Raw genomic sequence first — 14,899 nt, 5'->3', positions numbered from 1 at the left:
TTTTTTCCACTGGATATTCTCTCCTGTTTTGTCCAATATTAATTGACCATATATTTGTGGGTTCATTTCTGGATTTTCCATTCTGTTCCATTGATCCGTGTGTCTGTGTTATGCCAGTATCATACTGCCTTGATCACTACAGCTTTGTAATATAGCTTGAAGTCTGGAGTTGTAACACCTCCAGCTTTGCTTTTCTTTTTCAAGACTGTTTTGGCTATTCAGGGTCTTTTGTGGTTCCATGCAAATTTTAGTATTGTTTGTTCTAGCTCTGTGAAAAATGCTAGTGCTATTATGATAGGGGTTGTATTAAATGTGTAGATTGCTTTAAGAAGCTTTCATTTATTTTTATTTTTTTTTAAATTTAAATTCATTATCGTTAACATATAGTGTATTATTAGTTTCAGGGTGCTTTGAGAAGCTTTTAAATTTGATGTAATCCCAGTACTTTATTTTTGCTTTTGTTTCCCTTGCCTCAGGAGACCTACCTAGAAAAATGTTACTACAGCTGATGTTTGAGAAATTACTGCCTTTTTTCTCCTTTAGAATTTTTATGAATTTAGGTTTCACATTTAGGTTTTTTTTTTTTTTTAAAGATTTTTTATTTTATTTATTTGACAGAGATAGAGATAGCCAGCGAGAGAGGGAACACAAGCAGGGGGAGTGGGAGAGGAAGAAGCAGGCTCATAGCGGAGGAGCCTGACATGGGGCTCGATCCCATAACGCCGGGATCACACCCTGAGCCGAAGGCAGACGCCCAACCGCTGTGCCACCCAGGCGCCCCCACATTTAGGTTTTTAATCCATTTTGAGTTTATTTTTGTGTGTGGTGTAAGAAAGTGGTCCAGATTTATTCTTCAGCATGTAGCTGTCTAGTTTTCCTAGTACCATTTGTTGAAGAGACTGTGTTTTTCCAATGTATATTCTTGCCTCCTTTGTCAAAGATTAATTGATTGTATAATCATGGGTTTATTTCTGGGCTCTCTCTTGTGTTCCTTTCATCTGTGTATCTGTTTTTGTGGCAGTACCATACTGTTTAGATTTCTACAGCTTCATATTACATCTTGAAATCTGGGTTTGTGATACCTCCAGTTGTTCTTTTTCAAGATTGCTTTGGCTATTTGTGGTCTTATGTGGTTCCTCACAAATTTTAGGATTATTTGTTCTAATTCTGAGAAAAATGTTGTTGGTACTTTGATAGGGATTGCATTAATGGGTAGTATGGACATTTTAACAATATTTCTTCTCCCAGTCCATAAACATGAGTATCTTTCCATTTGTTTGTGTCATCTTCAATTTCTTTATCAATGTTTTATAGTTTTCAGAAGGCTTTGACCTTTTTGGCTACGTTTATTCCCAGGTATTTTATTATTTGTGGTGCAGTTATAAATGGGATTATTTTCTTAATTTCTCTTTCTGCTTCTTCATTATAAGTGTATAGAAGTGCAAAGGATTTTCGTGTATTGATTTTGTATCCTGTGACCTTACAGAATTCATTTATCAGTTGTAGTTTTTTTGTGAAGCCTTTAGGGCTTTCTATATATAGTATTATATTATCTGCAAGTAGGGAATGTTTTACTTCTTCCTTACCAGTTTCTTTCTTGTCTGATCACGGTGGCTAGGACTTCCAGGACTATGTTGAATGAAAGTGGTGGACATCCTTGTCTTGTTCTTGATCTAAGGGGAAAAGCTCTCAGCTTCTCACCATTGAGTATGATGTTTGCTGTGGGTTTTTCATAGATAGCCTTTATTATGTTGAGGTATATTCCCTGTAAACCTACTATGTTGAGAGCTTTTACCATAAGTGTATGCTGTACTTTCGCAAATGCTCTTTTTCATCTGTTGAAATGATGATATAATTTTCATCCTTTCTCTTATTGATAGATGTATCAAGTTGATTGATTTATGAATATTGAATCACCCTTGCATCCCAGGAATAAATCCCAGTTAATCGTGGCGAATGATGTTTTAATATATTGTTGAATTCGCTGATATTTTGTTGAGGATTTTTTCGAGTGTGTTCGTCAGAGATACTGTCCTGTAGTTCTCTTTTTTTGTACTGTCTTTATCCGGTTTTGGTGTCAGGATAGTGTTGGCCTCATAGAATGGAATTGGAAGTTTTTCTTACTCTTCTTCTTCTTTTTTTTTTTGGAATACCTAGAGAAGTATAGGTATTAACTCTTCTTTAAATGCTTAAATTTCATTGCTGGTAATCAGCCTGTTCAAATTTTCTATTTCTCCCTGATTCAGTTTTGGTGAATTATAGTTTTCTAGGAATTTATCCATTTCTTCTATGTTGTCCAGTTTGTTCGCATATAATTTTTCATAATATATTCTTATAATCCTTTTATAATTCTTTGTATTTCTTTTGTGTCAGTTCCTTCTCTTTCATTTCTAATTTTGTTTGAATTCTTTTTTTTGATGTGTCTGGCTCAAGTTTTATCAATTTTGATGATCTTGTCAAACAACCAGCTCCTGGTTTCACTGATCTGTTCTATGGTTTTCTTAGTTTCTATTTAATTTATTTCTGCTTGTAATCTTTATTGTTTCTTTTCTTGTACTGTTTTTTAAATTTTGTTTGTTCTTTTTCTAGCTCTCTTAGGTATAAGTTCAGGTTGTTTATTTGACCTTTTTCTTGTTTCTTGAGGTAGGCCTGCCTGTACTGTTATAAACTTCCCCCTTAGAAGAGCTTTTGCTGTATCAATAAAGATGGGACTGTTGTGTTTTCGCTTACCTCCGTGTATTTTTTAATTTTCTCTTTGATTTCTTAGTTGACCATTCATTGTTTAGTAACATGTTATTTAACTTCCATGTTTTTCTGTTCTTTCCAGATTTTTTCTTGTGTTTGATTTCTAGTTTCATAGTGTTGTGGTTGGAAAAAGATGCATGGCATGACTTCGGTCTTTTGGACTTTGTTGAGACTTGTTTTGTGGCCACAACCGATGTTTGGAGTCAGTTACCTATTGCTTGATGATTGTATTCAGTGGAACTCATCAGCTCACCGCTTCTATCTCCCAAACCATCTGCTTTTCCTGCAATATGTATTTCAGATAATGGTATCACTAATTTCCCATTAACTAGACTTGGGAAAGTTCTGATCATTTACTTTGATTCACTGTTGTTATTGTTGTTTTGAGTAATTCTTGTGTATACAGCAAAAAGATAAGTGGGTCTTTTTGACTTTTTTCCTCATTTCCCATGTATACATTCAACTGCTGATTCTACAGTTCTGTAGTCTCTCGTGTGTTTTTCTTTTTATGATGACTACCACCAGGTTTTTTAAAATATCCCCTTCCTAAATATTTGTAGTTGGTATGCTTGCCTTTTTCCCCCTACTCCCTTTAAATTAATCTTTCTGCAGTATATTATTGTATTACCTCTTAGCTCAAAAACCTTCGGAGACTTTATCTTCAAGTCTTAGTATAAACACATTTCCCTAGCTTTCTTTAATATTATTTTATATTAAGAGTAGTAGCCATGTCACTATTATAAAAATAATTCATTTTTATTTTAAAGATTTGAAGCAATATAGCAAAAGCAACTCAAAATTCCACCCTCAGAAGTAGCTACCATATACATATACCTAATGGTAAATACCCAGACATCTCTGTAGAATAAGGTTCAGACTGCATGAATATTATACTATAAATGATACTTATGAATAAGAAGTATTAATCTCTATTTCCATTTTAAGAGATGGAAGTAAAATGGCAGTAAAAATTGAGGGAATTATTGATTTGTAATAAATGTTTCTTTCTCACAAAAGGCATTATTTTTCATAATTTCTTGTAAAGTTATAAAAGTTATGAAAGATTAAGAGTTTGGAATGATTCTATTTACTACACTCTATTTAATTTTATGACAGTTTTGAGGAAATTAGCACTACCATGTCTTTCCATTGTCCCTAATCTCCTCCCAACAATTTTTCATAGTTTTATTATTTTTACATTGTTAAGATAGATAACATTTACAAAATTTGCTCTGAAAGTATAAATTCCTTAGTATAGTTTTCCTTCTATATATACATGGACTCACAGCTTCACTAATTCTCCATTTATGAGTTGTTTGTTTTGACTTGTCTCTGGTTGGCTGGATTTTATTAACAAGTGATTTTTTCAGGAAGAACTTATATATGCTCTATTCCTTGAGTTCTTCCATATCTAGAGCTGTGGCATTTCTGTTTGAATACATTTTCGCTAGAGACCAGGTCCATGGTTCCTGTTTTTCCTTCAAAATGTTGTAGGCTTTATTTTTTCTAGCATTAGCTACTTCTGGGGAGAAGCCTGAGGCCACACCAATTTTTCTTCCTCTCTTTGTAGGTGATTTGCATTTACTACTTGGAGGCCTAAAAAATTTGTTCTTCTTCCTTAAAGTTTTGTAATTTAATAAGATCTAATAAGGATATTCTTAGTATTGATCTTCTGGACATTTTTTCATGAAATAACATGAACTCTTTCAATTTTCAGTTTGCTTTCTTTTTTTTCCATGGGAAATTTTCCATATTGTATGTTGAAATATTTTCTTCTCTTTTTCTCCAAAGATTTTATCTATCTATCTATCTATCATCTATCTATCTATCTATCTATCTATCTATCTATCTATCTATCTATCTGAGAGTGCACAGAGTGGGGGGAAGATCTGGGGGTGGGGGGGAGAGGGCTCCATGCAGAGCCTGGAGCTGGAGGCAGGGCTCAATCCCAGGACTCTGAGATCATGACCTGCTCGAAACCAAGAGTCCAATGCTTAACTGACTGAACCACCCAGGTGCCCCCTGTCTTTCTTAACTATTGAAGTTATTCGTCCTTATATTTGGCTATCTTGACTTGTTCGTTATATTCATAGCTTATTACTTATACATCAGTTTTCATTTTTAAGTTCTGCATTAACTTATCATAAGACTTGCCTCTATCAGTGATTTGATTTTTTGCCATCTTTATTTGCTCCATGCTTTTTCTACTTCAGTGATAGTGTTACTTTTGTCCTCACTTTGTTTCCTTAGCTTTTTAATCTTTTATTGTTTTGTTGTCTTACCATTTTTTTGCACCTTTAAATTCAGGTTTTTTTTAACTTATTTTATATTACAAAGTTTGCCAAGGGAGTTTTCTGGTTTTACTTGGGTTATGTTTTCTTCCAGATTGGATTTTTTATTTTCCTGTTAACTTCTGATCTATTTATTTATTTATAGCTTTATTGAGTTATAATTGACATATCAAAATTGTATATATTAAGGTTTACAGTGTGATGTTTTAATATACATATACATTGTGGAATGATCACAGCCCAGCTAATTAACATACCTATCACCTCTACTTAATTACCATTTATGTGTTCGCATATGTGCACAGAAAAGTGAAGACCTGTCTTCTTAGCGAATTTCAAGTCTGGTTAAGTGTCATCACCATGCTGTACATCTCTAAAACTTATTCATCTTGCATACTTGAAATTTTGTACCCTTTGACCAACATCACAGTTTGAAATTTTTACCCAGCTTTTGCACACTCTTCCCTCTAACTTTATTTTACTTATTTATTTTGTCTAGAGCATTAAGTCCCATTCCTTTTTCTTTCGTCTTGATTATGCTTAATATGTGAGCCCTGGTATAGTATGATTCATTTTCCTTGAGTACAGCTGTTTATCTTATACTTTCAGTACAGTCTGAAGGATGATTATTATCCTACTTAAAGTGACCAGATGGCAAGGTGATTGGGAAATCTTGTTAGAATTATATTAAAACTCTCTTGTCTGAGATTTTTAACATTTCTAGTGATAGGTATTAATCTATCCAGCATGGATTCCTGGAGTCTGTATTTCTGTCAGAGTGAGTCCCAGTGTTTAATTTCCTGTTTTCGTCTACCATTTTCACAGTAGCATGCATTCCCTCTTGCTTTCAAAAATGAGAAATTTGATCCTAAATGACTTTTTCCAGCTTTATCTTTAGCTTAACTTTGCTCATAAAAACTATGCTTTCTAGCAAAACTTGGCTGATAAGTATCAATATATGTGAAGTTAAGGATGTCGTAGATATTTCACTACTTTGTTCCTAATTGTCACTTATTTGGTATATGTTGAAGAAAAATGATTTGTTGCTTATTTTGTTTTCCCAAACTTATTAGAATAACATGTATGTACTATTTAAATCTTAATGTAATTTATATAATTGCAAATTGTAATGAATTAAGTAGAACTTTATGTTTTTGTAAGAATCTTAATTTGTTTCTTGACTTAAAAATATTTTAGTGGCAGATCTTTATTTATGATAAATCAATTCTTACTAAGGCCTGTGAGTTTCTTATATACACTGGATTACTATCCATTTTTGAGGCAAATATTAAAAGAAAAGACTCTTTGTTTTATGCCTTATTAGTGGTTTATATTACTATGACAAACTGCTGTTAGGTTTCTTATTTTTGTGGTGTGTCTTAGAATTAACTTGATTTGATACTCACTTTCTTTGCTTTTATTGAAGGTAAATGAAATTGCCTTCATAAATACCCTTGAAGCCCAGAATAAGCGCCATGATGTCTTATCAAAATTGAAGGAATATGAGCAGAGGCTTAATGAGTTACAGGAAGAACGTCAGCGACGACAGGAAGAAAAACAAGCACGTGATGAAGCTGTTCAGGTAAAATTTTACTTGGCAAGCAGTTATTGCCATCTGCCATATCCTAGGCTCTGAGCTGTGTGCTGAGAATCCAAAAAGGATTAAAACCTAGTCTCTGGGGGCACCTGGGTGGCTCAGTCGTTAAGCGTCTGCCTTTGGCTCAGGGCGTGATCCCAGGGTTCTGGGATCTAGCCCTGCATCGGGCTCCCTGCTCTGCTGGGAGCCTGCTTTTTCCTCTCCCACTCCCCCTGCTTGTGTTCCCTCTCTTGCTGGCTGTCTCTTTTTCTGTCAAATAAATAAAATCTTCAAACAAACAAACAAAAACCTAGTCTCTGACCCAAGGGTGCATGGTTTACTATAGCACCTGGAAACATGAAGTCTGATTGCCAAAAGACAAGGTGTACTCCTTCAGATAAGATAATCAGTGTTTTCATCAATACATAGCAGTCATAGAGTTTGAATCTCTATTTTCAATCAGATGAAGGCTAAATTGCTTTGGACAGATGATTATTTATTTTTTGCTAATTGGGTTTTGTAAGAATATGCTCCTTCTTTTCCACTTAAAAAGGATTGTGTTTGAACCAGTATATGTAGCCTTACAGAACTGGGCAGTCTTTATGCTTATGACAAGGAATACCTGTCTTTTATTGGACAGTATCATTGGATACTTTAATTGCTTAGCTTTTGTCCTCTGTAGTAAACCGTAATTTAGCTACCATTTCAGGATAGGAAGAAAGGTTAACACATAAATTGTACTGGTATTTAAAAACTATTTTAGATCTTCTTCAGTAGAAAGTCTTGCCCATAAGACTCTTTAGGACTTGACTTTTTTTTTTTTAACTGATGTCAAAGATTTTATTCAAGTCAATTAAATGGTGAGGGATTCAGAAAGATGTTAACCAGTTTGAGAGAGAATTCAAAGAATAAATCCATATACAGGTGATCAGTAATGCTGAAATGAATTTGTTGAACAGATACAAAACTGTTCCAACTGTCAGACGCAACCATCAGCAGACGATCAGCCCTCCCCACATCACCACCTTTTCCTACAACTCACAGTTGAAACTTAGCTCAATGACACTTAGTGACAGACCAGCAGACAGGGTACACCTGTGATTGTGTCTTTCCCATATTTAGTGCTTTCTCAATTTTCCCATCACAAAAGGCTGAGTAAATCTACTAAAAGGAGCCCATTGCCAAAGTGTAATGTCTGGTAAATTATTCCAAAAATGTGCTAAAGTTCTCAGTCACATCAAGTATGTATTCTGAATTCAAATTATATTTGTATCAAAGACTGTATTAGAAAAATAAATGTTTTTAGAAGAGGGGGATGATTTTTTTGAGGTAGAAAACATCCTCAAATGTGAACATGCACCTACATATAAGACAGAAGCTACAGTTTGTTCACACTGAAAAGATGGTATGGCTCTGAGTTTGCTTTTGAGTAGAGGTCCACAGAGAGATTTTGAGGCCATAGAAGTACTCAATTTATTTAAGAAAGAGGATGATTTCTCTCGGCTCATCCATGACTTGGCATTTCTACTCAGATTGTAAACCAAATACAGTTACCATCTCTCTTATCAGTTGCTATGGCACATTAAGACCAACACTTAAAAGAGTGAAGTAGTTTAGGAAATATATGACTAGGACATATATATTCATACATATATAAGCGCATACATATATATAAATACACACACACGAGCATTTTACGTTTTACAGCCAGGGGTTAGAAAAGCTAAAAAGGAAAAGAAATGAACACAAATATAATTTCACTTCGTCTTGGAAAAGTATTTTACATATATACGTGCATGTATAAATGCACACATATATACATACATGCACAAGTACTCATATACAACCATGTATAGGTATGTATGTATATTTGCTGTATATGACTCTTACATGATTATTCAAATACAATGACATTATATGATTCACATAGTGTTTATGATTATGCAAATGAGTGTTTTGATCTCTGTTCTGGACTGTTTCTGCTTTGCTATCTCTGAACTGTGTCGCGATTTGTCAGCACTAGCCAGAGTACGCCAAGCCCATATGGGATGAGAAGGCCAACCTCATGGGCTGGAAGGACTACTCGTGGTGATTTTCCAGGGTGGCATGGGTCACCAGAGTGGGTGCAGAGGCCATGACACCCAGAGAGGTGTGGCGGGCTGTTCACTTGTAGGGTGGCACTGAAAGCTTGGACTGGAAGTCGGCAGGGATGGCCTTTGATGTCAAGTGTTGGTGCAAGTTTCCATCTAGAACCTTGAACACCTGCATGCCAGCTGCAAGGGCCGCCTTCACACTATTAGGAGTGTCTTCAAAGACAAGGCACTTCTCCTTGGGAAGAGCAGGGAAACCCTCTTTGCACAGGCTAGAAAAAAGGACTTGACATTTTTGATTAGAGAACAAATCTTGCAGTATTCAAATATAAATGCAGATATACTTTGTTATGATCAATATTTGTTCACTATTCAGTGATCATTTATTGCGTAACTACTATAAGCCCTATGCTGTGCTGGGCTCAAGGACATGAAAAGGATACATTGCAGTTCTCAATGGAGAGATGTGTAAACAAACAATAACCCAGTAGAATCAGTATAACAGGAAAGGTATTCTTGGAAGCACAAAGGAAAACACTGTATTCAAATTGAGAGTGGCAAGAACATGAAAAAATCAGGGAAAGCTTCCTAGAAGAGGTGATAGCTCACCTAAGGTTTGCAAATAATAAGACAGATGCAAATGAGAAGTAGGCATTCCATGCAGGAGATACGGGAGAGTACTACTACCCTGTAGGGTTAGGGAACAGGTCCTGCAGAGCTTTGTTATGTTAAAAATTGGAGATGTTATTAATATTTCATGCTTCTTTATGTGGTTTTAGGAAGTTAAAATATCTCTCATCTATGGAACATAAGAACTAGGAAGATCGGTAGGGGAAGAAAGGGATAAAGAAAGGGGGGGTAATCAGAAGGGGGAATGAAGGATGAGAGACTATGGACTCTGAGAAACAAACTGAAGGCCTCAGAGGGGAGGGGGGTGGGGGAATTGGATAGACTGGTGATGGGTAGTAAGGAGGGCATGTATTGCATGGTGCACTGGGTGTTATACGCAAGTAATGAATCATCGAACTTTACATCAAAAACCAGGGATGTACTGTACGGTGACTAACATAATATAATAAAAAAACATTTATAAAACCCTTCTAAATAAAGTACTTAAAGATAAGATAAAATATCAATACATTTTTAAAGTTCATTGATTATTCTTTGCTGTTTGTTGGCATTGGCATACATTTCCATATTCATCTCTGATCTCTATTTGATTTGAGTTCAGTGTTTTATTTTAATCTGAGTGCTAAGCTAATTTGTGTTAAAAAATACAGATTATGCTGAGTGAAATAAATCAAGAAGAAAGAAACAATTATCTTATGGTTTCACTTATTTGTGGAACATAAGGAATAGCAGGGAGATCATTAGGAGAAGGAGGGAAAAAATGAAGGCGAGGGTGGGGGGACTCTGTTGTGATGAACCATGAGAAACTATGGACTCCGAGAAGCAAACTGAGGGTTTTGGAGGGGAGGTAGGTGGATGGGGTAGCCCAGTGATGGGTATTAAGCCTTGTATTGCATGGAGCACTGGGTGTTGTACACAAATGATGAATCATGGAACACTACTTCAAAAACTAATGCTGTACTGTATGGTGACTAACATAACATAATAAAAAAAAAGCTGGTTAAAAAAATACAGAATGATTTTATTTGAAAAACTTCAGCTTTTCTTCTCTAAGGAGCAGCAAAATTTTTTATTTTTAGTTATTTATTTTATTTATTGTTTTTAAAGGTTTTATTTATTTATTTGACAGAGAAACAGCCAGCGAGAGAGGGAACACAAGCAGGGGAAGTGGGAGAGAAAGAAGCAGGCTCCCAGCAGACGAGACTGATGCGGGGCTCGATCCCAGAACACTGGGAACCTGCCCTGAGTCAAAGGCAGACGCTTAATGACTGAGCCACCCAGGCGCCCCTTATTTTTATTATTTATAAGTTATTTCTCTATTAACTAATACTCTTGAATGATTAAATGAAATAGAATATTTGAAATTTTAATATGAGATGTCTCTTCAGCTTAGCGCTGTTACTCTGGGATCATTTTATAAAAATCATTTCATTTTGTAAATTATGTGTTACTTTTGAGGAGCAGTTAGGCATTAATAATTCAGAGATAATTAAGACATGATCCTTTCACACAATGTGAAAGTGTTGTAGAACTATGTATAAGCTACAGAGGTATCACAGTGGAGGGAATAATTAACTCTGTTGGTAACTCTGTTGGTAAGGGGATTGTCAGGTAAAGTTCTCTGAAAGAGGTAACTTTAGCTGGGTTTTGGGGGAAAATATATGAGTAATATTGTATATTTTGAATAGAAGTATTTGGTTCCCTTTTTTTGGATTCATTTTGTAGATCTGAAGATTTGAAATATAGTAGTTATAGTCCATTTAAAAATGATGACCCTTGTTGGATAAATTAGAACATTTGTTAAAGCTGAAAGGAAAGCAGTTCTTTCTTGCAAGTAGTAAGGGATTTTCTATACTCACTAATACTTTAAAAATTGTTTTTGACTGTTCAGAATATTTTTTTATGAAAAATGTGGAAATTTCCTATGGATTTAATTTTCAATGTAAAATTTAAAACCTGTGACGTTTAATTGACCTATAGGATGTTGGAAAAGTCCACTGGTAATGTATAGCATATATATAATTAAAAATTTCTTTAATGTGTAGTCATTACTAGATGTGCAAGGCACTACTGCCACACATTCTCTAGATAAAATAATAGTAAGGTCCTCTGTCTCCTTTACTTTCACTACTTTTACATTTTAACATTCCCATAAACTGTTACAGGCAATTGTGATCCTTCTTTCCTGTAAGTAAAATACTAAGTAAATGCTTCATCATATATTCTCAATTTGCCATTTTTCTTACGTAAATTATTTGTTAAAGTTTAATTTCCTTAGATATCCTGCCTGTCCCTTTGCTCTAATCATTTGAATTGTAGGCCTAAAAGTGTAGGGATTTGTATTATCTATTTTTATGCTTCCATAAACAAATCCCTGACTATGAAGCAAAGTATATGGGGGTTTCAGAGGTTTCAAAATGCTGAAGAATTAGGTATCTTTCTAATTCATTAGTTGTATGTATACAGATTTATAATATTTATATTTTATAAAGATGATTTTTTTGCATACTATAAGGTTCTATTTATATTACATTCTGGAAATGGCAAAGTATAGAGGTAGATATCAAGTCAATAATTTCCAGGGCTGGGTGTGACATGGACTAACTATAAAGGTACATGGGGAAACTTTGTAATAATGGAAATATTCTGTATCTTCATGGCAACAGTGGTTACACAACTGTATCCATTTGTTAAAAACCTATGTAATTGTACACCTAAATAGAAAATTTTACCATTTGCAAATTACATTTCAATTACCATGATTTAAAATAACGTAAATGATGTTCTTTATGTTCATTTCCGCATCAAGGTTTTTCAAAACTTTTTTTTTTCTTTTCAAGGTCAGGTATGTTTGTTTTCTTTTTTTTAATAATAATTTTTTATTATGTTATGTTAGTCACCATACATTATATCCTTACTTTTTGATGTAATGTTCCATGATTCATTATTTGCGTGTAACACCCAGTGCACCATGCAGTGTGTGCCCTCCTTAATACCCATCATTGGCCTATCCCAATTCCCCACCCCCCCTCCCGTCTGAAGCCCTCAGTTTGTTTCCCAGAATCCATAGTCTCTCATGGTTCATTCCCCCTTCTGTTCACCCGCCCTTCATTCTTTTCTTCTCCTACTGATGTTCCTGCTATTTCTTATGTTCCATAAATGAGTGAAACCATATGATAATTGTCTTTCTCTGCTTCTTATTTCACTTAGCATAATCTCCTCCAGTCCTATCCACCTTGCTGCAAATATTGGGTAATCGTTATTTCTGACGGCTGAGTAATATTCCATTGTGTATATGGACCACATCTTTTTTTTTTTTTTTTTAAAGATTTTATTTATTTATTTGACAGAGATAGAGACAGCCAGCGAGAGAGGGAACACAAGCAGTGGGAGAGGAAGAAGCAGGCTCATAGCAGAAGAGCCTGATGTGGGGCTCGATCCCAGATCGCCGGGATCATGCCCTGAGCTGAAGGCAGACGCTTAACCGCTGTGCCACCCAGGCGCCCCTATGGACCACATCTTCTTAATCCTTCAACAGATGAAGGGGATCTTGGCTCCTTCCACGATTTACCTATTGTGGACAATGATGCTATGAACATTGGGGTGCATATGGCCCATCTCTACGTCTGTATCTTTGGGGGAAATACCCAGTAGTGCAATTGCTGGATCATAGGGTAGCTCAATTTTAAACTTTTTAAGGGACCTCCACACTGTGTTCCAGAGTGGCTGTACCAACTTGCATTCCCACCAACAGTGTAAGAGGGATCCCCTTTCTCCACATCCTCTCCAACATTTCTTGTTTCCTACCGTGTCAATTTTTGCCATTCTAACTGGCGTAAGGTGGTATCTCAATGTGGTTTTGATTTGAATTTCCCTGATGGCTAATGGTTTTGAACATTTTTCATGTGTCTGTTAGCCATTTGTATGTCATCATTGGAAAAGTGTCTGTTCATATCTCCTGCCCATTTTTTGATTTGATTATTTGTTTCTCGTGTATTGACTTTGAGAAGTTCTTTGTAGATCTTGGATACCAGTCTTTTATCTGTAGTGTCATTTGCAAATATCATCTCCCATTCAGTCAGCTGCCTCTTAGTTTTTTGACTGTTTCCTTGGCTGTGCAGAAACTTTTTATCTTGATGAAGTCCCACAAGTTAATTTTTTCTTCTGTTTCTCTTGCCTTTGGAGATGTGTCATGAAAAAAGTTGCCGTGGTCGATGTCAAAGAGGTAGCAGCCTATGTTCTCCTCTGTGATTTTGATGGATTCCTGTCTCACATCAAAGTCTTTCATCCATTTGGAGTTTTTCTTTGTGTATGGTGTGAGAGTGGTCAAGTTTCATTCTTTTGCATATAGCTGTCCAATTTGCCCAGCGCCATTTATTGAAGAGACTGTCTTTTTCCACTGGATGTTTTTTCCTGCTTTGTCAAAGATTAGTTGCCCAAAGAGCTGAGAGTCCATTTCTGGGTTCTCTGTTCTGTTCTGTTGGCCTATGTGTCTGTTTTTCTGCCAGTACCATGCTGTCTTTGTGATCACAGCTTTGTAGTAAAGCTTGAAATCTGGAATTGTGATGCCCCCAGCTTTGTTTTTCCTTTTCAACAGTTCCTTGGTGATTCGGGGCCTTTTCTGGTTCCACACTTAAGAGCTGTTTATTCCGCTCTTTGAAAAATGTCATTGGTATTTTGATCGGGATAGCATTGAAAGCGTAGATTGCTCTGGGTAGCATAGACATTTTAGCTATGTTAATTCTTCTGATCCACGAGCATGGAATATTTTTCCATCTTTTTGTGTCTTCTTCAATGTCTTTCATGAGTGATCTGTAGTTTCTAGAATATAGATCCTTTATGTCTTTGGTTAAGTTAATTCCGAGATAATGTATGATTTTTGGTGCTACTGTAAATGAAATGGATTCTCTAATTTTTCTTTCTTCAGTCTCATTGTTCGTGTATAGAAATGCAACTGATTTCTGAGCATTGATTTTGTATCCCGCCACATTACTGAATTGCTCTATAAATTCTAGTAATTTGGGGGTGGATTCTTTTGGGTTATCCATATAGAGTATCATGTCATCTGCAAAGAGAGACAATTTGACTTCTTCTTTGCAGATTTGGATACCTTTTATCCCTTTTTGTTGTCTGATTGCTGTTGCAAGGACTTCTAGTACTATGTTGAATAATAGTGGCGAGAGTGGGCATCCTTGTCATGTTCCTGATCTTAAGGGAAAGGCTTTCAGCTTTTCCCCATTGAGATTGATATTTGCTGTAGGGCTTTTCATAGATGGTTTTTATGAAATTGAGGAATGTACCCTCTATCCCTACACTCTGAAGGGTTTTAATCAGGAAAGTTGCTGTATTTTGTCAAATGCTTTTTCTGCATCAATTGAGAGGATCATATGGTTCTTGACTCTTTTGTTTTTGATATGATCTATCACACTGACTGATTTGCGAATGTTGAGCCACCTTTGCATCCCAGGGGTGAATCCCACGTGGTCATGATGGATAATCCTTTTAATATACTGTTGGATCCTATTATCTAGGATCTTGTTGAGAGTTTTGGCGTTCATATTCATCAG

General features: G+C 35.6%; 1 protein-coding gene across 4 annotated transcripts in view; it reads left to right on the top strand.

Moving 5' to 3' along the window:
- Positions 1-14,899, top strand: part of SCAPER (S-phase cyclin A associated protein in the ER) — a 490,627-nt gene that overhangs the window by 131,310 nt on the left and 344,418 nt on the right. For all 4 annotated transcript variants that reach the window (XM_034668001.1, XM_034667999.1, XM_034668000.1 and 1 more), the window contains exon 14: positions 6,463-6,618. In XM_034668001.1, the coding sequence (XP_034523892.1) occupies positions 6,463-6,618 (156 nt within the window). The remainder of the gene's footprint in view (positions 1-6,462; positions 6,619-14,899) is intronic.

This window comes from Ailuropoda melanoleuca, chromosome 9 (assembly GCF_002007445.2).
Source record: "Ailuropoda melanoleuca isolate Jingjing chromosome 9, ASM200744v2, whole genome shotgun sequence".
Classification (NCBI taxonomy): Eukaryota; Metazoa; Chordata; class Mammalia; order Carnivora; family Ursidae; genus Ailuropoda; species Ailuropoda melanoleuca.
Note: the sequence above shows the minus strand (reverse complement) of the source record. Positions and strands in the feature narration are given on the sequence as shown.